The sequence below is a fragment of the Oratosquilla oratoria genome, chromosome 27 (assembly GCF_046742065.1).
Source record: "Oratosquilla oratoria isolate Oo_2021 chromosome 27, ASM4674206v1, whole genome shotgun sequence".
Taxonomy (NCBI): domain Eukaryota; kingdom Metazoa; phylum Arthropoda; class Malacostraca; order Stomatopoda; family Squillidae; genus Oratosquilla; species Oratosquilla oratoria.
This window is the reverse complement of record NC_134803.1, coordinates 2,780,946-2,804,475: the sequence shown is the minus strand read 5'-3', so window position 1 is coordinate 2,804,475 and position 23,530 is coordinate 2,780,946. Positions and strand designations below refer to the sequence as shown.

Here is a 23,530-nt window from a genome sequence, read left to right as displayed (position 1 = left end):
GTTGTTGCTGCTGCTGTTGTTGTTGTATACTATAGTTTACAAGAGCTCTATCATACCCAATCAAAGCTCACTTAGCAGACTCCAAGATTTTAAGCCTTTACATTCATATGAATGTTACTGAAAGGAAAATCACAGGATAGAACTATTCAGTGTTTTTGTAAAAGTTATTCTTAAAAAACGAGGATTAACAGTATTTGTGAGCTAGCCCATCATAAGCCGAATCCAGACATATATATATATATATAAAATCAGCCTTGCGAAGTTTAAGGATAATAAGAAATTTCAGTTAGAAATTAAAAATAGATTCGAAGCTCTAGAACTAACGAGGACACCGTGGAAGATATTAATTTGAATTTATTTAATATCATTAGGGAATCGGCAGAGAAAGTAGGAAGTACAAAAAAACATTAGAGTAGTTTCTCGTAGTTTCTCTAATTCTTGTTTGTTTTCCAGTTTGTTGTTTACAAATCTGTAAAATAGTTTTGGTTGGACTTTACATTTTTCTATGACATCTTTTTTCGTATTTTCTCTTTTCTTATCTGAACACTTGTACATATTCATTTCTATAACTAGTATATATTTTCCATTTTTCAGGTCTTTTGTATTTTTTTCCATTTTATCCAAGCTTTATCCCTTTTGTCTTTTAACTCCCTACATCTTTTGCTGTACCAACACTTCACATATTCTTTTTCTTTTTTTTATCTTGGAACATTTCCACTCCTTCCACTCATTTCTCTTCTACTGTTGTTTCCTCCTTGTGTATCCTTTCCCAGTCTGCTTTTTGAAAGAATTATCTTATTTGATCAAAATTTGTTTCTCCATACATCCATCTTCCCTTTCTATATTGTTCATTTTTTCCGTGTATTTTTCCTCATTTAGTTTCAGTTCAACCAATATGTGGTCACTTTTACTAATTGACGTCTTATATTCAATCTTGTCCACTATTTCGGGTTCTGATGTGATTATTAGGTCCAGTCTCGATGGGTCTTCCTCATTTCTATACCTAGTATTCTCTTGTATCCATTGCGTCATTGTATGTTCTATAATCATATCAAGTAGTACATTTCCCCATAGGTCGTCTCCACCCTTCATTGTCATCTCTTCCCAGCAAATTTCTTTACAATTAAAGTCACCCATTATAACTATTCTTCCTCCATCTTCCATTATTTTATTTAGTGTTATCCTTGTGTCTTCTAACATATTTTTGTGTTCCCTCTCTTCCCACGAGGCCATTTTAGGAGGCACATAATTTACTACAAACTTCCTGCTCTTCCCATCACTGTCCTCTACTTCCATCCTAATCATCTCTACTCTATATTTCCATATGTGACATTCCTCACATTTATATCCTTCTTAGTCAGGAACATAAATCCACCCCCTTGTTTTGCCTCTATGTTTTTAATCCAATAATTATATGCACCATGTCCTACACTGTTGAGTGGTAGTGGACCTTTCAATTTTGTCTCTACAATTCCCATTATGTCCGGTTCTTTTTCCATCAGGTAATCATTCAGTTCGTTCAAGCCTGTTATTAAGCCATCTATGTTTGTGTAAGACACTTTTAATTTTCTGCTACTTCCATCGTGTTTTCTGTTTCCTTTCCGGTTTTTTTTTCTGCTATGAACCATTTCCTTACTTTCATATTCACTACTCTCCAATAAAATGTCTCTTTTTCTGACTCTGTTCTTTTTTCGTTTTTTTTCCCTTAGCTTCTAGTCTTTTTGTTTTCTCATCCTCTCTTTCCTCTTTATTCATTTCTCTTTTTATCCATACCTGCTTATATTGCTCACTGTCTGCTAGTTTCCCTGTTTTTGCTAAGATATTTTCTACTGTCGTTTGTGACCTGAATTTTATCCTAATTGGTCTAGTCTTATCTGTATTGTATTCCCCTATCCTACATATTTCTTCAATTTCTTTCCCTGTTTCTTGTCCATCCTCTTGAACTACTCCTAATATATTGTTTATCTTTTCCTTCTCTTTTACTCTTGTGGTCCTATTTGGATTATACTTCTCTTCCATCTCTAATATAACTATACATTAATTTTTGTCCGCTAAGTCTCTTACTATATTCTCCTTCTCTCTCATCACTTTAATAAATGTGTCCTTAGTTTGTTCTTTCATCTGTTGTGTCACTATATCTCTAAATAATTTTTTCTTATTCTTTTGGACTTTTCTCCAACCCTGTGCTTCTTTTGCTATGGACTCTTTATTCTCTTTATTATTACTCTTTAATTCCTCATTCTCATCTTTTACTTTAACTGTCTTTTTAAATCTATTTCTTTAGTTAGGTTTTGATTCTTCTTCTTTAGTTCTTCCAGTTTATCAACTCTTTGGGTAACTAGTGTTAATTGGTTAAACATAACCTCCCATGCTTTTTTTTTTTTTTTTTTCTACTCGGGGTAGGTTGCCACCTCTTCCCTCATTAAATCCATAAAAGCAGTTATCTTCTCTTTCCATTAAGCTGCTATAATCTATATTTCTGTTTTTGATACCTCTGCTTCCTTGTTCTTCCTCGTCTGTGTGTTCTGCACCCCTTTTGTTTACACCCCTTCTAACATCCGGGGCCCGTTCGTCCCCTTCCTCATTCCCTTCCATTTTCCTCAGTAATCCCTCTCTTTCTCCTTTTTCTTCACCTTCCCACTACACCACGAGTTTTCCCCTTCCCTACTAATACAACAAAGGTACTCCCTCGTTGTTGAGATCGATAAAACCTGAATTTTTCTTGGAGTTCCAAACTTAATTCGCTGTCACTTCGACCGACGTGTGTGTGTGTGTGTGTGTGTGTGTGTGTGTGTGTGTGTGTGTGTGTGTGTGTGTGTGTGTGTGTGTGTGTGTGTGTGTGTGTGTGTGTGTGTGTGTGTGTAGGAGGAAGAATCGATGGGAAGGTATTTGTAGTGTCTTGGGGGGTATATAGTGCATGTGAGGTGAGATATAGCGTGGGGGGTGGAAGATATAGTGCATGGGGGGGTTAGGATGTGGACAGGAGAGTATTTATGTCTTTGTGCGTGTTCACATGAGGGTGTGTGTGAGTACGTTTTGTTATGTCCTCCCTAATCTCTCTCTCTTAATAGATCCCCTCTTGGAGTAGTCTTCGAGTTTAAAAATATTGGCGATGATATTGATAGCAGTAACAAGATGAACAACAGCAAAACAACAATAATAATCATCGTACCAACAATGACAACAAAGCGAACAATAATAACCAGTAATAGTAATAATAGAAGTGGTGGTGAGCATTCAATACGATATACGAGGTAGAGGGAAGATTTTAGGGTCTGAAGGCGGAGAGAAGTTTAGATCCACATTTTTAGACTATAGGAAATGACACAAGATGGACTCGTAAATAAGGGGAAGACACTGAAATTTGGTGCAGGCCTACAATCACCTTGGAAACTTTTCAGATTAGATTAACCATCACAATAAATATTTCACCTTTTGAGTAATACACATTTGTAAAAAGTGTGAAGGGGGACTTTCTGAGATATGATGACAAGGGGGCAAGGAGCGAACAAGGTCAAGAACTATAATTACCTTGGAAACTCTTCCCTCAACATCGAATTTGCAAATGGGGTCGTCAGGCGCGCGGTGAATGTGGACGGTTGAGGACGTCATGTCTTCAGCTTCGGAGACCATCAGGATGTACTCACCTGAAAGACCCGAGACGAGACTAGTACAGTTTGAAGTTTTAAAATTCACTTAAATAACAAATTGAGCAAAATATTATATTATTTTCATTTTTGTTTGTTTATTATGTCTCTACTTATATGTTCTTTTTATCTATTAATTTTTCTTTACTTATTTACTTATTAATTTATGTATTCATTTTATTTATTCATTTCATTCATCTATTTATTAATTTATTTATTTCATTCATCTATTTATTCATTTATTTATTTATCTATTTGCCTATTTATTTATTTTCTTGGACCGTAAGATCTGTCGGCATGCTTTATCATTGTATCTCATTGTATCAAAACAGTTACGATTCTCCACTTCAAAGTCGAGGCATATTTTTCCCCGTGAAAGTCTGACACATTTTAGCTTTATCACAAAATATTGGCATAATATACATAAAGATGATGAATGATAGATAATTGAGGTAGGAGAGAATCGCGAAAGCTGAATGTAGCTTTTAGGTAATGGGAAAACGTTGAGCACCTTAACAGAGTTGATTCCCGGTGGATATAGTGATTTCTTCCTGGAAAATCACTACGTAGGTCACAAGAGATACATAAAACCTAAATAAATAATTTAAAAAATAAGAGCCACATGGCAAAAACTAAAAACTAAATATTGTCGGCATAAAGAAATTTGTTTGGAACGAAACCCAACTCAAAGCCAGTGGAAGAGACAACACAAACTCTTATCGTGGCATCTAAAAACACAATTGTTCTCTGTACAAAGAACTTGAAACGCTGCACGAGAGACCGTTCACAGTCAGATGATTCAGAGAGTTCTGTCAAAAGCATTGTGAAGAGGACACAGTTCCCTTTCCTTGGAAACGATTCTCGCCCTGTCTGCAATGCACCTAAGCGTCTGTACACCTGACACACCACCCTGACGCCCATTAGGATCCCCAACAAGGTTCATTATTAGATTCTATTCAGGTGGCAGTTGACCGTATGGTGATAGACGCGGATAAGGCCAGATCATGATGGGCAGAATTCAATAAGATGGTGATGATGGATCTCCCACATATGGGATGAGCCATCTGAGGTGTTGGTGTGTCCATTTTCGAAATCCCCCTTTTTTTCTATCCTGATTGAATTGGAGACAGCAATGGGAAAGAGAGTGTGGCACTGATTTTTTTTTCTCTTTTTTTTTTTTTGGGGGGGAGGCTACAACCAACCGAAGTAGATGTGTCTTTTGCCGTGTGGTGCATTGACATCTTCCCTGCAGATTGAAGGTATGGTCTCATCATCTTGGTCCAAAAGGACAAGGAAAATCGACACGACTCCAATGATGTACACATACGTAGCTCCTATCTCCGGTAAGGTATTTGGTCACACGCTCCCTGTATCAATACGAGATGGTCTACCATTAAGCCTACGATCTGACCATCCAGGCCATACGCCCAAGAATCCCAGAACTGGTCGGATTCTCATTCTTCGTGTTCGCGTTGAACGCTGACTAGAACCTCGACAGAAGCTCTTCATTGTTTATGTCTACTTCAATAAGGCATTTAACTCAGCTGATGCAGACTGCATCCCTCTGAGGCTGCGAGAACCCCCGCCTCTGTCTCTATTGTCTTATTCTTTTTCTCCCAATCGTGTATTTTCCTCAACAGTTCTTTCTTCATTTTCACAATTCGTAAATATATCAAAAAGCCTCCGGCACTCAACACGATCACCAATCATCAAACACAATAACAATGCATGAAGAATAAACACAATTCATTAAGTCACTGCGGAGTAGATAGCGCTATGGGTAGGCTTTGGGAGAATGGCTGAAGCAGACTACGGTTTGTGATAGGATCAGTGATTTAAAAATTCAATCAATAAAAATCGAAAGATTTTGTGTAATTCATTTAGCTATTATTGACTTTGGGAAGTATAAAAACTATCATTTCTCATTTAATATACCATAAGTTATTATAAGTTACATCTGGTTATTTTGACCCACTTACGAGATACAGATGAAATAGAAATCTCTACGTCGAGGTAGGATGCATCTAAAGGACTGTCCGGACGAGCGGGCCTGGTCGGCGGACATGCCCATTAACGGGTACATTTGACGGTCAAACGGTCAAATTGAATTGCCTCGAGTGCTCGTCGAGCGAAATCACTAAGGCGGTGCCTCCCCCCCCCCCCAGTAGCTGGAGCTTAGACCCTGCTAGACGCAAGTTAATATCATGAACCCACATCAGCAGGCTTCCCTCCCACATCCCACGTTTCTTTGTCTCCTTTTTCTTTAGACACCAAGCAATTATCCTGGTGTACAATATTTTCTTTTGACAATGCTAGGCCCCATGCTTGTCGTACCGCACTCTACACGCTACTGGCATCGACGGGCACGCCCGCCCAGTTATTCATCAATTCGGTCGTGTGGACAACACGGGCAGGCCCGGCAGAATTCGTCCAACAACCGCGCTGCCCGATAGTCTGGACATGCCTTAACACACATTAACCCTCAGTATTTGCTTCAGGCTGAAAGAAATGAAAACCTCTCCAAACAAAAATGGAATATGAGAGTTAATGAAAAGAAAGAGCTATACAAGAGAGACAGGCATCATGAGCTTGAACTTAAATTGAACTCTTGGCTCTGACTTGGTTAAATAAGTCAAATTAATTTAATATTTTCCTGATCATGGCCCTAAAGCATTCTTTCGAGAATTCAGATCTGCAGTTTAACATTTTGAGATTCCTGAAGCAGACTGTGTATGGCTCATAAAAACCTAAACTATCAAGCAATACTCTCACAGTTTGTAATAACATTGAAAACAACACAGACTACAAAACTGTCAAAAACGCCATCCTGTCAGCCTATATCATCTCCACCGAAGGATACCGTCAAGCTTTCCGCAATCATAATAAATAAAGACTTGTGTTGTTCTACATTAGTTTGGAGGCGTTGAAATAAAGGCGTCGTTTGGGTTCTTCTCTTTATTTCTAAGTCTTACGAGCAGCATAGTCAAGTGTCGTATGGCTCTCGCCACGTAGGGAGCGACGAAGAAAATGTGTGTCGGTTGCCAACACGATTATAATCACATAAATCTATTTTCCTTATGACTAAATTTATGTACAGTATAGAACTGAGCGTGAGCACCCAGTATAATTTAGATAACCATATATATATATATATATATATATATATATATATATATATATATATATATATATATATATATATATATATATATACACTGAATGGTTCCCAGTGATAAATTAATATCTTTTTTTCAACCACAAATCCCTTTTAATTCCATGCCACCGCAGTCGAGACTGAAGAATCACTCGATGGAGGCATCCGTTGGAAATTGAAACGTGGACGAGCCGAGGATTCGAACTAAGCTAACCCGTAACAAAGTTACAGTGACTTAAACCAATACGCTATCAAGATATATATATATATATATATATATATATATATATATATATATATATATATGTATATATATATATATACACACACACACAGAAAGAAACATCAAGATTTTTTGTTGTCTACATTGGTTTTGGAGGCGTTGAGACAAACGAAGCTGTGGTTTATTCTCTTTAATATCTCCGTGACTCGACTGATCTACATCTCAAATCAGTACACGAGGAAAACACTGACGGTTGTCAATGGTACAATTTTACAAACGATATTCAAATGGTGATTGTTGCCAAATTATGTTACGTATAATTTACTTTCTACTATCTACTGTTTAATTTCCTTCTACAATATACAATACACGAAGTGAGTATGGACAAGCAGTATTCATAGTTTTTTATATACAAGCAGTGATGCACATAGTAAAAATCATATCGGTTGTATGACGACTTGCAGTTGGCAATGGAGAACGCGTCCTTTCGCGTTCAACCAAATGTCCGTGGGTGAGGTCCGACACAATAGGGGGTCCCGCGGGAGTTTCTGGAGAGGTCGTGATCTGACGTCCTATAGCTAAAATGCGTGCGTATGCGCGTGTGCACGCTGGACATATAAGGAACTGAATATTTCATTCAGTCATCTTGCAACAGATGCTCGCCTAAGCTACCACTCACTAACCACAGTGAGGTTCTCAAAGGTAAGAAATGATACAAGAATTTTGGGCATAAGGATAAATACACATAGTGTTTGAGCTAATGGTTAAAATAAAATTGACCAAATTTTAAGAACAAGTGGAAGTAGATATTATTCCCGTTCACCTAGGCAAAATGTAATCTTATGAAGCTATGACTCGACTGCGAAGGTTGTAAGGGGAGGAATGAATAGGAGGAAGCAATGTAGAGGATAGGTCACGGTCCTCTATTGTTGGGATAGAATGACATGATGAAGGAACATTTTCTATGTTGAGGCAATGGGGACCTTTGATATGATAATTGTGCAATACGGTCTCTGTAAGATCGTGCAACATGAGTGTTTTGTCTTTATATGACTCCTGTCCAATGATACGATAGTGTCCAGAGAATTTAGGGGAGAGCTTCGAGGTGGGGGTATGGCTGAGAGTGTAAACAATGTCTGCAAGTTCAAAGGTATAAGCTCTGGCTGATTTGTTATACAGGCGGACCATTTCATCCTTAGGCAGATGAATAGTATTATGTATTCTTTTGAAAATATTGTAGAAATTTGTTACTTTGGCCTTGATATAATCATTGAAATTGTAAATGGGAGAAGTTTGTCTGAGCCAGAGAGGACAAAAGGATGTTATTCCGATATTGACCTGTTAGTGAAACTGTTAATGCTAGCTTGAATCATTACAAAGGATTACAAAGGCGGAGCATGTCGATAGATAAATAAATAAATAAAGCTATAGTAATGTAAATAATAAACAAAATACATATATAAATGCATAAATATAGTTAAATAATAAACAAACAAGTAAATAGTAAATAATAGTAAATTGACATATGACTAATAATTAATGAGAATCAAGCAAATAATAATAAACAGCCAAATGATAACAAAAATGAATAATATAAAATAAATTATTGTCATTACAGCATCTTGCTTAAGCGTTTATCTAAATGATTCTTAAAGCTTCGAACTGAGCTACATTGCACTGCCTCTGCAGGAAGTTTATTCCATTCATTAACTACACGGTTGGCGAAGTTGTTTCTACCCACTTCCAAATTAAATCTATTTCCAGACAGTTTGGGACCATTGTTTCTTGTCGGATTCTCATTCAGTGTGAAAATTTTGAATTTAAATTTTTTCAATTCCCTTTAAAATCTTAAAGACCTGTATCAAGTCACTTCGGAGTGTACGCATTTTTTTAAGGAAAGCAGATTTATATGTTTTAGTCGATTTTCGTTTGATTTGTTTTTGATATTTGGAATCAGTTTTGTGGCTCGCCGTTGTACTTTTTCCAATCTGTCAATGTCTTTAAAGAGATTCGGTGACCATATGGAAATAGCATATTCCAAATGTGGACGAACAAACGATTTATTATAGCTTGTTAATGAGTGATGGACTTTTAAAGTCAAAAGATCGCGCAATCAGCCCTAGAATCTTTTCTGCTTTCTCAGAGGCTGAAATACACTGCTTAGATGATTTGAGATCGTTACTATTCTTTTCACAATCCACTTTTGTTAACGAATTTTCAAATAACTTGTAATCGTACTTACTGTCATTTTCACCTATAAGCATTCCTTGCATTTACTTGTGTTTTCATTAGTCACTTTTCAGACCATTGCTGTAATTTATCTAAATCTTCTTGAATATATGTTTTCGATCATTCAACCAATTACTAGTCCAACTTAATAGACTACCACTTATTCCGTTTGAAGCTAATTTACTAAGTAGTCTTTCGTGGGGGACGGTATCAAAAGCTTTTGCAAAGTCTAGATATATTAAATCTATATTGTTTCTTTTGTCATAATTCGAGATAACTGTGTTGTAGAATTCGAGTAAGTTAGTCACGCAAGAACATTTTCGTCTGAAATCATGCTGGCTATCATTTATCAAACAGTTACTTTCTAAATGATGTTCGATAGCATCTCTGATGATAGTTTCCATCATTTTTCCTACGATTGAAATCAAACTTATAGGCCTGTAGTTATATGGATTCTTTTTGTCACCTTTTTTGAATATGGGAGTAATGTTAGCTAGCTTCCATTCTCTTGGGACATCTCCGGATATGATGGATTTCTTGAAAACAATTTCTAATGGAACAACAATCTCATTTTTCATTTCCTTTAAGATTCTTGGGTGCCAACCGTCAGATCCTGGTGTTTTATTAACTATGAGTTTCTCTATACACCTTTTAATTTTTTCTTTCATTATATTTACCGTAGTAAGTTTACCCTAGACTTTTCACAGGTTTCAGTTCGGAGTTCACTTTGAGGTGTTTCGTTTACGAATACTGAACTAAAATGTTTAAAATATCACACATTCCTTCATTTGAATATTCAAGTTGATCGACAGCAGATAATAGTGGACCAATGTGATTACTAATACCTTTCTGTCTCTAATGTAACTATAGAATTCTTTGGGATTCTCTTTGGATTTATCAGCGATATTCATTTTGTATCGTTTTCGTTTTTTATAGTCTTTTTTAAATCTCTCTGTATTAATACATAACTTTGATAGTCAGCAGATGCTACCCGAGCACTTATATTTCTTATAAGCCTGTCTATTTTTAGCAATACCATTTTTTTTTTTTTTTTTTTTTTTTTTTTTTTTTTTTTTTTTTTTTTTTTTTTTTGTCAAGCCATTTTAGGCGAGCATGATTTGGGGGACGTCTGTTCTTTAGAGGGAAGTATGAATCATTTTAGTAAGCGTATTTTGAAACATTTCCCACATCTGATCTACAGGTCTTTCGCTTAATTTTGCCTCCCAATCTGTAAGCTGAAGCTCCTGACGTAGTCCTATGAACTGAGCTTTACTGAAATCGGGTATTTTAGAAACACAAGATTCTAAATCTTTTTAGTAATTGGATCTAAGTTGTGATCGTTATTTGCAACAGTTTCACCGACTTCTACATCGGTTATCATGCTTTCGCGGCTAGTGATCAATAGATCGAGTAAGTTTCCATGTCTTGTGGGCTTTTTTACATGCTGAACTAAGTAATTGTCACAGAGAAAATCAATCAAGCAACTACCTATATGGTCATGTTCAAGGGTCATCCAATCAATGTCAGTAAAATTAAAATCACCCATTATCAATAAGTCCCAGTTGCATAAACTAGACAGTTCATGAAACAACATTTTGTTGTTTACTAATGATAATGTCTTTGGCGTATATGTCACACCTACATTCATTTTTTGTCCATTTGTTTGGGTTAATTCTATCCACAAATCATATGCATTCTGTTTTAGTTTCTCTAAAACATAAGCATGGACATTATTTTTAACGTACAACAGAACACCCCCACCTTTCTTGTGGTTTCTATTATCCTGATGAAAGTGTTTAAATCCCGCAATATTAAATTCAGCTTCGAACTCTGTACCATTTAACCATGTCTCGGTTATTCCTATCATATCGAGATTTTCGCTTTTGACATACGCCTGTATTTCTTGGAATTTTCCTAATACTACGAGTATTAAAGTACATGGTTTTAAGAAACCCATGATTATGTCTTTTTGATATGTTTTGGGTTTCAATATTATGCCTTACATTATAATTTTGTTCTTTATTGACACCTTGCTCTATATTGATATTTGGTCCTTCACTGACATTCAACGACTCATTAACATTTCCCCCATCCCGGACATCTGGTCGCTCACGATCATCCGATCTCTTTTGTACATTTTGCCCCCCTCCGTCACCGCGTTTCACACCGGCCTCCCGTCGTTCATTGACATTCTGTTTGGCATCCCTTCCTAAAACTATATTTTGTCCTCCAGTAACATTATATCCTACTGTGATATTTTGTCTTCCAGTGACATTATATCCTACCATGATACTTTGTCCTCCACTATCATTACAGCCCATCGTCATATTTTGTCCTCCACTGTCATTACATCCCATCGTGATAATTTGTCCTTCACTGACATTCTGTCAGGCATCCTTTCCTAAAATTATATTTTGTAATCCACTGACATCATATCCTACCGTGATATTTTGTCCTCCACTATCATTATATCCCATCTTGATATTTTGTCCTCCACTATCATTACATCCCATCGTGATCTTTTGTCCTACACTATCATTACATCAAATCGTGATATTTTGTCCTTTGACATTACATTCTAATGTAATATTTCGTCCTCTACCGACTTTATATCTTCAAATTATATTTTCTCCTATAATGACATAATGTTCTACATTATTGCTATACCCAGTTTTCCCCAGTACACTCTATTTCCCCTTCCCTTTGAGTTTCTACCCCAAAAAAAGGAACTAGTTCATTACAAACTCCCACAATGAGGTTTGTAAGAACATCTTTGCCTCTGCGGGTAAGGTGGATCCCATCAGAAGCGTAAAGGTCATTGCGCCTGGAAAAGAGATACCAAGGATCAAGAATGTGGTATCCCAGTTGCGTGCACAATCGTGATACCCTCTCATTGATCCCCATGACTCTACTGTTCCAACACGAGCCTGCGTATATCCTTGGGAGGATCCCACAGACTACGTGACAGCTCCCACGTTGCCTCATCTCCTGAAGGAGGACCTTGTAATTCGGAACAAGTTCCTCAGATATCACCCTACCCACATCGTTACTTCCCGTATGAACAATCGTAACCGTGTTCGTCCGTCTTTGCTCCCTGATGATCTGGGTACAATCGGCGATCTCACGGTCCGGTTGACATACAAGCTTGCAACGTCGTTTATTCTTCCGCTGCAGGATATCGTCATAGCCTCGCACCAAAGAGTACCCCATCATTAAGAACTCCTGATTTTCAGCCACTTCATCTTTCAGCAGAGTAAAACGATTGGCTAGAGCCAGCGGTTGCTCCGCAGGACACCCGCTTACCGAACGAGAACTCGACAAACGGGACCCCACGGGGCCCCACTCGCTCAAGGCAGTGACAGAAGTGGAAGAAGTGGAATGCTCTTTGGGTTGTGGGGAGGATTCACTCTTCTCACAGCGCGCACTCTTGAGAAGACAAATTTCCTCCTCACATATTCTGAGACGGCCCTCTAGGTTCACACAACCTTCACAAGCCATTTCGCTCCTCCTTCGGCAATACAAACGGCAAAGAGAAAATATAAATCAACAAAAGAAACCAAAGCTGTCTCTAAATAAACTAAATACACGAAGCTTACTCTGCTTACCTTATACTATTACTCCTACCTTTGGAGTACAGTAACAGAATACCCTTTTGATTCTAAATTAATAGAGCACCACACTTTATCTTATATCTGTAACTGTATAGCGCTATACGTATACAATTACAAAAACACAACACAATCACTTGCCACTATTCGGAGATATAAATATCACAGGTATTTGCTAGCTGGTGTCTGCAGAAAACGAGCTCTCTAGCTGAGGTCACATGTTCATCCCAAGAAGGGTGAATACCAGAGGCAAGATATAGAAGAACATTGAATCTTTCCATTCTGGCGTTCAACTAAGCTATTTGAACTAAGGTGATTTAAAAGTAATTACAAATATTCGAAAGAATTTCATCGTTGAACTCAGTCCCGTTGTCAGAAACCAGAGTTTTTTTTTGTTTTTTGTTTTTTTGTGTGTGTGATCAAGGGTCATATGACTTTGTAAATAAGGGTCTTTGCCACGTGTTGTGCTGCCTTGTCTGGTAGGGGGGGGGGGGGAGAATACATAATCGTGAAAAATGGTCGACACAAAGAGGTATTGGTTTCCGTTTAAGTGGTAACTTAAGGAGATCAGTAGCTACTGTGTCGAATGGTTTACAAGGGATAGGATAAGTTAAGACTGGAACATTGACCACTGATATGACCTTTGTGAGTCGCACAAGAGTGACAAGCATCAATGTGTGAGTGTATATCATTCCTCACGGTTAACCAGTAGTGCAATCTGGCTTGTGTAACGCATTTCTCTTTGCCAGGGTGTGCAGCAATGGGAGAATTGTGTAGGAATTTCAGAACTTCCGGAATGATGTCCGTAGGGACTACGAGCTGAAACAATGATCAGTTGGGTTCATGTTTGTTCGTTAGAGTACAGTGGAACCTCACTATTCGTACACAATCCGTTCCAGGAGGCTGTTCAAATGGCGATTTGTACGAATGGCGAATCATTTTTTCTATAAGATATAATGTAAATTGGATTAATCCGTTCCAGACCCACAGATGATTGCTTATTTAAACCTTTGTAATAATATCCTAAGTATAAAATACATAAAAATTATGAAAAACAATAAATATACAGCACTGTACATGAAATAGATAAAAAATTAACTGCACTTTACCTGTACTGAGGTGAGCTGATGGCATAAGTGGAAGGTGGAGAGGAGGAGGGATGTTGATGTTACTGTTTGGAAGGGGAGTCACCTTCCATATAAACATCAGGTAACATCCCTTCATGTGTTTTCTCTCTTCCAGGTGTTCTTTTTTTTTCTGTCTTTTTGCACTAGAAGAATCTTAGGATTCTTTCTTTAAAAACCTGTCCAATGTTGTCTACCTTTGACGATTTTTTATATTTTTTCTAAAATGGTCAATAACATTGTCATTGAACAAAATGATGCTCCTGTTGACCACAGCAGTGTTAGGATGCCATTTTCCCACCACTCTCTGTGTTTTCTCCCAGTGATAACACAGTTCTTTAATTTCTGCAGTGGAAATGCTTCCCTTACTACTTTCCTCCTCTGAAGAAGAAAGTTCTTCAACCACCTCTTGTTGCTCCCTGTGCAGTTCTTGGAGTTCTTCAGTTGTCAGCTCATTTCTGTGGTCTTCGACCAACCCCTTCACATCATCACTGTCTACATCCAAACCCAGGGACACAATATCATCCACCACTACAGGGACACAATATCATCCACCACTACAGGTGCTGTGTCAAAGCCTTCAAAGTCTCTGGCTGCCACACAGTCTTGCCACAGATTCTTCTAGGAAGAGTTCAGTGTCCTGAAAAACTTCCCCCCAGGCTTTTGTCTATTATCCTCAAGCAATGAAGGATATTGAAATGTTTTTTCCAAAAGTCCCTGAAGGTTAGTTCTGTGTCAGAGGTCACTTCAAAGCACCTTTGAAAAAGTGCTTTTGTGTAAAGCTTTTTGAAGTTTGAAATGATTTGCTGATCCATGGGCTGGATTAGAGGAGTGGTATTAGAGGGCAAAAACCTCACTTGGATGAAGCTGTATTCACCCACCAGATCTTCCTCCAAGCCTGGAAGGTGAGCAGGAGCGTTGTCCCTTACCAGAAGGGCCTTGAGTGGTAATTTTTTCGGCTCTAGATATTTTTTTCACACTCGGGGCAAACACTTCATATATCCACTCGGTGAAGAACTGCCTTGTTACCCAAGCCTTACTATCAGCCCTCTACATTACACTGAGTTTACTTTTTATGACATTATTTTTCTTTAACATTCTTGGGTTTTCTGAGTGATAGACAAGCAAAGGTTTAATTTTGAGGTCCCCACTAGCATTAGCACACAACAAGAACCTGTCTTTCATTGGCTTGTGTCCTGGCAATGATTTCTCCTCTTTGGTGATGTAGGTTTTCTTAGGCATCTTCTTCCAGAAGAGGCCAGTTTCGTCACAATTAAAAACTTGGTGAGGAGTAAATCCCTCACTCTCTACAAAGCTTTTAAATTCCCCAGCAAACTTTTCAGCAGCATCTTTGTTTGCACTGGCAGCCTCCCCACGCCTAACAACACTGCGAATGCCACTTCGCTTCTTAAATCGATCAAACTACCCCCTACTTTAAATTCATCATTTTGCGCACTGGTTCCAGGGCTGTCTCGCTTAAGGTCATCATGCAACCACTTTGCTTTTTCACAAATTATTGTTTCAGATATGCTGTCACCAGCAAGTTGTTTTTCGTTAATCCAAACTAACAAAAGTTTTTTTTCCACTTGTTCAATTCTAGGTGACCTGTTCACAGCAAGAACGGTCACTCCTTTTGCCACATTAGCCTCTTTTATTATGTCTTTATTTTTCAGTATAGACGATATGGTTGATTTCGCCATGCCATACTGAGTTGCCAGGTCAGAGATACGAGTTCCATTTTCAAACTTCGCAATGAGTTCTTTTTACAATTCAATTATCGTTTTCACTGCTTTCCTTTTAGGCTTGGTTGAATCACTAATCTTTTTATGGGCCCATGTCTGCACTATTTTGAATAAAAATAACAAAAAAGAGCAATAAAGTAGCATAAAGTTTCACGAAGCTTGCGTGGATGATGCGTAGCGTACGAAAGCTAGCACGAGACTGAGCTGAAGCGACCGCGTGGCGCGGCCAGTAACAAGGTGACGCTGTCCGAATCGTGAGGCAAGCGTACGAATGACGAGTTCAATTTCACTTGAACAAGTTGGACGAATAACGAGTTGTACGAGTAGAGAGGCAGACGAATGGCGGGGTTCCACTGTAATTGTTGTGTCTGTAAGTTCGAGGAAGTATATAACACGTTTCCAAAGAGGGTTTGATCTTCTCTGCGCTGCAGCTATGCGCGGTTGTGTAATAGTAACTGATATTGGATTTTGAATGATGATCGCGATATGGCGACTGAGAGCATCAGCAACTAGGTTCGCTTTACACTGAACAAAATGAAAGATGGGCATGGCCTCTTGTATGATGAGGAACCAGCGGGCAATTTTTCCTGAAAAATTCTTTTCCTTGAGGTGTAAGATTGGTTGATGGTCCGTGTAGATGTGTATGTCATAACCAAGGATGAGTACGTATGTAACAGCTAAAGCTTCTGTGTGACTAAGTGATTTTATTATTATTATTATTATTATTATTATTATTATTATTATTATCATTATTATTATTATTATTATTTTTTTTTTTTTTTTTTTTTTTTTTTTTTTTTTTTTGCGTGCGCGGCTAGCATAGGCAATTGGTCTAATTTCTGTGCCGCGTTGCTGCATGAGGACCGCACCAAGTCTGGTGTAGGACGCATCTGTGCAAATTGTAAAAGGAAGTTTGTTGTTTGGGAAGGCAAGGACAGGTGCCATGGTTAAGCCTTTCTCTTGGTCAGGTGTCCAAGTGAAGGGGATATTCTTCTTAAGTAGTGAAGTTAAATGTGCTGCTGTACTGTAACCTTGAATGTAACGTCTATAAAAACCTGACAGACCAAGAAATGAACGTACGCGTTCTACAGATGTAGGGCGTGAAAAATCTATGACTGCCTTGACCTAGTCCTGCGAGATTAAAATTCCTTGTAAGTTAAGGACATGTCCTAGGAAGCGTATTTCTTTCTGAAAGAAGCACTTCCTATGCTTCAGTTTGTGGCCTGCTTTTGCTAGTCGTGAGAAGACAGTGTGAAGAGTAAATGTTCTTTAACGGATTTCGAAGCGATGGTCACGTCATCGAGGTACATAAACACTGAATGACCTATAAGACCTCCAAGTGTGTGTACAAGTCGTGTGAACACTGAAGGAACTGAAACAAGACCCATGGCTACTCGTTTGAAGTGATAATGACCTGTAGAGGCATTAAAAGCTGCCAGAGGCCTAGATTCTGAAACAAGGGAAATCTGAAAATATCCTGACATAAGGTCCAAGGTCGTGAACACTATGTTGTTTTCACCGACGAACTGCACGAGGTCCTATAATACAGGGATGGGGGCGTAAGGAGCCATCGTGTTTAGGGACAACAGAGGGAAATTCCATTCACTGATTGATACTTCAATGATGTCTTGCGCAATCATGTCTTGGATAAGATTATATATAATTGTGTTTACTGTGTGGCATTCTATATGCGGGAATGTGACGTGGTTTAAAGTTCTCACGAAGGGGTATATGATGCTGAATGAAATCAGTAACTCCACGGGGTTCATCTGGTGTGACAATAGTATGTCTGAACATATTGCAAAGAGCAAGCACGTCTGCTCGTGCATCAGGGAAGTCTATGGGGTTGGTATGTGATGCATCAATGAGTTCCTCTGCTGTGGGTTTGTCGGAAATTGTGGTACAAACTTGAGAAGTAGGGAACTGATCATCATGACTTTGATGCGTAAGGGATATAATTCAAAATCACAAATATTTTTTACCAACTGTGAGATGGAGGGGTGTGTTTGTGCTATTGGAAATTGAAATGCAAGTGTAACCATTGACGTAGAGCTGATGGCTGAAAGGAGGGAAATGCCACTGACACAGCAAGTTTCTGGCAAAAGTACATCGGTGTCTTGCGCTTGAAAGAAACTCGTAGGTGTATATTTGCATACTCACAAGGGAAGAGCGTCTTTGGGTTGACCAGCACTGCAGGAATGTGTTTGAATGTAGATAACATTTCTGAGACTGGGGTGGATTTGGTGTTGAATTCCTTTAAGAGTAGCAAGAAAGTTTCCTCAGGCAGTGAAATACCAACTGTATTTAATGGGTGTTTAGTTCCGAGTTTTGCTGATTTGGACATGCCAGAGGAGGTAGTACGTCTGTTACATTTGGAATGCATGTCCATAACTGTCAGTGAAGTAGAAGGGTTAGAGTCCTGGGGAGGAGTTGGAGTGGTTGAGCAGTGGGAACCCTGTTGTATGAAGGTGGTGGAACAATTTGTACTATCAGCTGGTACATCCTCGTGTGATGAAGCGGACTGAATTTGAAGTAACTGACACAGGGTTATCGTCTACCTGTGCCTGCTTGGCCGTGCAAATGTGATTTACTTTATGAGGAGTTGCTGATGGCAATGCAGGAAGGATATGGTTTGCATAAAAAATACTGTTTTGAGCAGGGTGAATGACTATGTTATGTTGCTTCATCACTTTTAAATCTATGATATCAGCAGGAAAATGAACTTCAGCTATGTAGGTGGTAACTGAAATAGATGGGCACTCATTTTTAAGGCTGATGTCAAGGGAAAATTTACTATCAGGAATGGTACACCATCTACATTGCAAAGGTTGACTTCGGGGGGTTCCAAAATGATGACACATTTTCTTGCTGTGTGGAATTTATGAAAATTGTGCGTTGACATTAGGTTGACTGGGGAACCCGCGTCAAGAGAGATTGTCACTTTGGTGTTGCTAGACATAGCATTGAATGGCAAGGAGAAGACATGTCTGGGATATCCAGAGTATGTACAGGAAGGGTTGATGAAGGACTGTATTAAATGAAGTAGAGCCCAGAATTCAGTTTTCCCTAGAGGAAAAAATCCATGATTCTCATCCTTTCTTGGACACACACATCTTTTAAACATGGTAACCAGCTGGAATTTAAAGTATATAGAAAGCCCACTAACAAAAAAGATTTAATTCATTTCTACTCCCACCATGACATTAGGACCAAGAAAGAAGTAGTACAGTAAACTTACGCTTATCTGAACGCGTTTTAACTGAATAATCGCATTAACCGAACATTTTCTCAATACGGTAGCCATCGCTTCAACCGAACGTATTTGGATCTCAACCGAACATTCAAACACCCCGCCGCCTCTTCCGCCAACCCCGCGCCACCCGCAAGCTTCGCCAAGTACTCACACGGTGGCAGCACACTGATCGGCTGTTTGGCGGTACATACATTCGTGAGTCCTCTCGGTGACGATACAGTATCACAAGCTCTCCTTAAACATTTTCTCTTTATACTCTACAGAATATGTTTATGAACTATTATAAGCATTTCCATGTGTATGTTAAGTTTACAGGTATGAATATGGCAGCTGACATTACCGCATAAAACTCTACGGGAATGAAACATACAATGTCGGATTAACCGAACATTTCGATTAATTGGACATTTCTAAACCCCCTTGGAGTTCGGATAAGTGGAAGTTTACTGTAATAGGCTTTTTCCTTAGGGCACTCAGAATATGCAGTGAAAAATACTTAGAAGAAGAGTGCAGGTTTATTAAAGAGACTTTTTTACAACTAAAATTTCCAGAATTTCTTTTGGATAATTACAGAAAACAGGCCGCTATGATTCGAGAAAGCTGTAGGCAGCAGGACAGCACAGCAAAACGTCTCGTGTTGCCAACCAGCGACGTTGCCACCAACCTGATTCATATTTTAAGAACCACCAATTTGGAAGTAGCGTGCCAGACCAGCAGGACGATGAAAGGCATCATGAGGATGAAAACAAACAACAACCAAACACTGGGCACCAAAGCTGGTGTTTATCGTATTGCATGCTCGGGATGTGATAAAGCTTACATCGGAGAAATGTCACGCGATCTGAATACACGAATACATGAACACCATTACAACGTCAGGCATGTCACCACCAATGCATGTGTGACACATAGGAACAGGGAAAACCATTTGATGGACTGGAAGAATGCAGAGCTGCTGATATGAGAACCCGACAAGATCCGCAGGAAGTGTTTGGAAGCAACGATCATTCAAGGAACCAACACTTTTGACATAATTCCTCTACCCATGGCCACCAAAATTTTAAACCACCCTATGTGAGCAATTTGCCCACTGATGTTTGGGCCAGCCTTCTCAACCTCTCCCAGTATTCAATCCCCCTTCTCCTCCTCCTCCCTTCCTCCTCCTCCTCTCCTCCTCCTCTTCCTTCCCCCCCTACTTCTTTCTTTCCCTGTTCCCTCCATTCGTCTTATCTAATCTCAAGCATGTGTATTTCAACTTGTACTTGAAAAAGCTGTAATAAGCGAAATGTCGTACAAATAAAGGCTCCGTCCTCATATGGTGTTTAACTCATCAGTCTTGTCGGCAACTGCTACTTTCATGAAAATGATTAATAACTTGTCTTTAGGTAATGTTGTATGGCCCACTCCCTGGTCAGGATGCAGGTGGGTCTGGCAGTTGAAATCTGAGGTCAAGCCAAAGTGACCGATGGGTCAGACAATGGATGGTTCATTGAAGCTTGCTGATACCACCAAGATTTGACATCGTGTAGCCAATGTATGCGCATGCACATGCTAGTATAGAATGAATCAATGACACTCAATCCACAGACATTTCTTGCAACAGGTATTCGGCACTGCTACCATTCGCCGACCACAGCGAAGTTAATGCTCAAAGAAGATAAAAAAATTATAATAATTTGACATAAGATAAATATACAACGATTTTTAGCAATTTCAAAAATACTACTGTTTAAGATAAAATGACTTAATCTTAAGACCATATGGAAGTAGATATTATTTCCGTTCACCTAGACAAGATGCAATCTTATGAAGGGGTGGCTCGACTGCGAAGGTTGTAATGAGGGAGAGGAGTAAGGGAGAGAAGCTGAGAGGGTTGGTGAGGGTCCTTTATAGTGGGGTAGTACCGACTGATAATGGAACATTCTCTATGTCGAGGCCACGGTGAACTTTTTTTTATATGATCTTTGTACAATACAGTCTCTGTAAGATCGTGCAACCTGAATGCTTTGACTTTATTATTTGACTCGTGTCCAATAATATGAAAAGGTGGGGGTATGGTTGAGGGTGTAAACAATGTCTCCAAGTTCAAAAGTAAAATCTCTGGTTGATTTGTTATGCAGATGGGCCATATCGTCCTTAACCAGATTAAGAGTATTATGGATTCTTACAAAAAGATGATTGAATTTTGCTATTTTATCTTTAACAAAATCATTGAAATTGTAAATGGGAGGTAGTTCTGAAACAAAAAGGTCATATGGGAGTCTTTTGTCGAAGCCAGAGGACAAAAAGAGGTGCTGCACACTTGTATAGAACAAATCAATGACAATCTACAGGCATTTCTTGCAACATAACTTACAATATCAAACATATGCTGAATTTGTATCTGACAAGCTTAGAGCTTTAGAGGGATGAATAAAATCAGCATCTGTAGACAGTTATGATAAACTAATTAATCTAGTTGCAATAGAAGAATTTGTTAGAAAATTTCCTACTCCATTAAGGTACACATTACTGCCAGAGAAGAGATAGATTTAATCAAAGCAGCCCAATCATCTAATGTCTAATCATAAACAGATCACTTAAGAAGGAAAAAAAATCTCAACCACCCATTGTAAAGTTACCAAGTGGTTTAAAGGATCATAAACCTATGGTACAAAACAATCCTACTTCTTATTTCTGTAAGAAAACTGGATATGTAATCACAATTTATCCAGATCCCAATACTCACTTTGCTAAACACACTAATTCTCCTGATCCATTTCAGCCATTTTGTTCCACCAGTCCTGGTCATGGGGAACACAGTTCAGATAGTACAAGACACTTGTGCTGTTCAATCCCTCATCCTAAAATCTGCATTGACTGACATTGCATGACCAGAGAACAAGTGTACTTCAAGGATATTCACGATCCTTTCCCAGCTGTCCTGGCCGAAGTGCACCTCAATAATGACTTAGTGAAGGGCACTGTCACCATAGGTAGTCACATCTTTACCCATTACCAAAGTTGATCTCATCCTTGGCAATAACCTGGCAGAACTAATATAACCCCCTCTAATTGTCAGCAAGTCACCATTGTCTTATAATCCAACAGATTTTGAACCCAACCTATCTTATTTCCTAGTTGTGCCGTAATCAGATCACAATCAGAAAGCAGTAATGTAACTTGTCCCACCCTGCCTTCCCAGAATATCATTCCCTGGCTCCCTTACACAGCAAAGCTATCCACAAGGATAATACTCCATACTCCCTCATCTAACTTTCATGATGAGGCCTTGATAGGAATGTATAAACCCTATCATCTCTCTAATAATGACGCATAAGCTGAATACCATCATATAGTATTACCAAAAATACTTGAGGAATCCAGTAATTGAGATCATTCATGAAGGCCTCGCCTGCCACTTGAGTATTAAAGATACCTATTTGAAATTATTAGCTGAAATTTTCTGGCCTGACATGAAGAAGGATGTGACTAATTTTGTAAAGAATTGCCGTACTTGTTCATTTGTGTGTAAATCTAGCGAAGCAACTCCACCTTATCCCTTACAACCCATTAAAGTATTGGCTGAAGCCTTCCAGAAGATCATTATTTACATAGTTGGCCCACTAAGACCAAGAAAGGCAATCAACAGATACTTAAAACTCTGTGTCCCACTCTGAGATATCCAGAGGGTTTTCCTTTAAAGAACATTTCTGATAAAAAGGTGTCCAAAACCCTAAGACATTTGGTATTCCTCAGGATATCTAGTCTGACTGATGTTCTAATTTCATGAACTCAAGTACTCAAAGAATTGGGGATTAAACAATCTTTTTCCACTGCTTACTATCCACAGTCTCAAGGTGCCCTAGAGAGGTTTCATGAAACGTTCAAAAACATGATTCATAAATTCAGGCATGAGAAAGACTATGATTGGGATGAGGTACTGTCCTTTCTTCTAATCACTATCCGTGAAACCCCATCCAAATCCCTAGGTGTTTACCCTTTTGAACTCTTGTTTGAAAGGAAGGTAAGGGGCCCCTTAAAGTAGTCAAAGACCATATGATAGCCTCACCCACCTGTTAATTAAAATCGGCTCACCAATGCATCACTTTCCTTGAAAATAATAAGAAAGTTTTGTGATTTCATCCAAAATAAACAAACAAATACATGAACCATGCCCAAACTGTCATGGAGACTCATTATGACAATAAATCTCAAATCATAGAATTCCATGGAGGTGATATGGTTTTGAAAGTCAAGCATAAGTACACATGGGAGAGGGGGATGGATGGAAGGGTGGCAGATAGAGCATTAATGGACTATATAGTGGTGACCAGGAGTATGGTAGGAAGAGTTAAGGATGTACATGTTCTAAGGGAAGAGAGTGGGGGAATATCAGATCATTTTCTGGTGGAAGGTAAATTGAGAGTGGAGAATAGGTGGAGAAAGAGGAAAAGGGCAGAAGGTAGGGTGGTACTTAGAGTGAACTTCTTAAATGAGGAAAAAAAGGAGAATGAGTATAAGAAGAAGTTGAGAGAGGAGTGGAAGAAAGTAAAGGATAGAGTAGAACT

At 38.7% G+C, this 23,530-nt stretch overlaps 1 protein-coding gene across 4 annotated transcripts in view; it reads right to left on the bottom strand.

Annotated features, from left to right (window-relative positions):
- LOC143039860 (uncharacterized) overlaps positions 1 to 23,530 on the bottom strand; it is a 143,062-nt gene that overhangs the window by 67,350 nt on the left and 52,182 nt on the right. For all 4 annotated transcript variants that reach the window (XR_012967669.1, XM_076210122.1, XM_076210125.1 and 1 more), the window contains one exon: positions 3,532 to 3,647. Coding sequence is in view for 3 of the 4 variants with exons in the window: in XM_076210122.1 (XP_076066237.1) it covers positions 3,532 to 3,647 (116 nt within the window). In the remaining variant the exon portion in view is untranslated. The remainder of the gene's footprint in view (positions 1 to 3,531; positions 3,648 to 23,530) is intronic.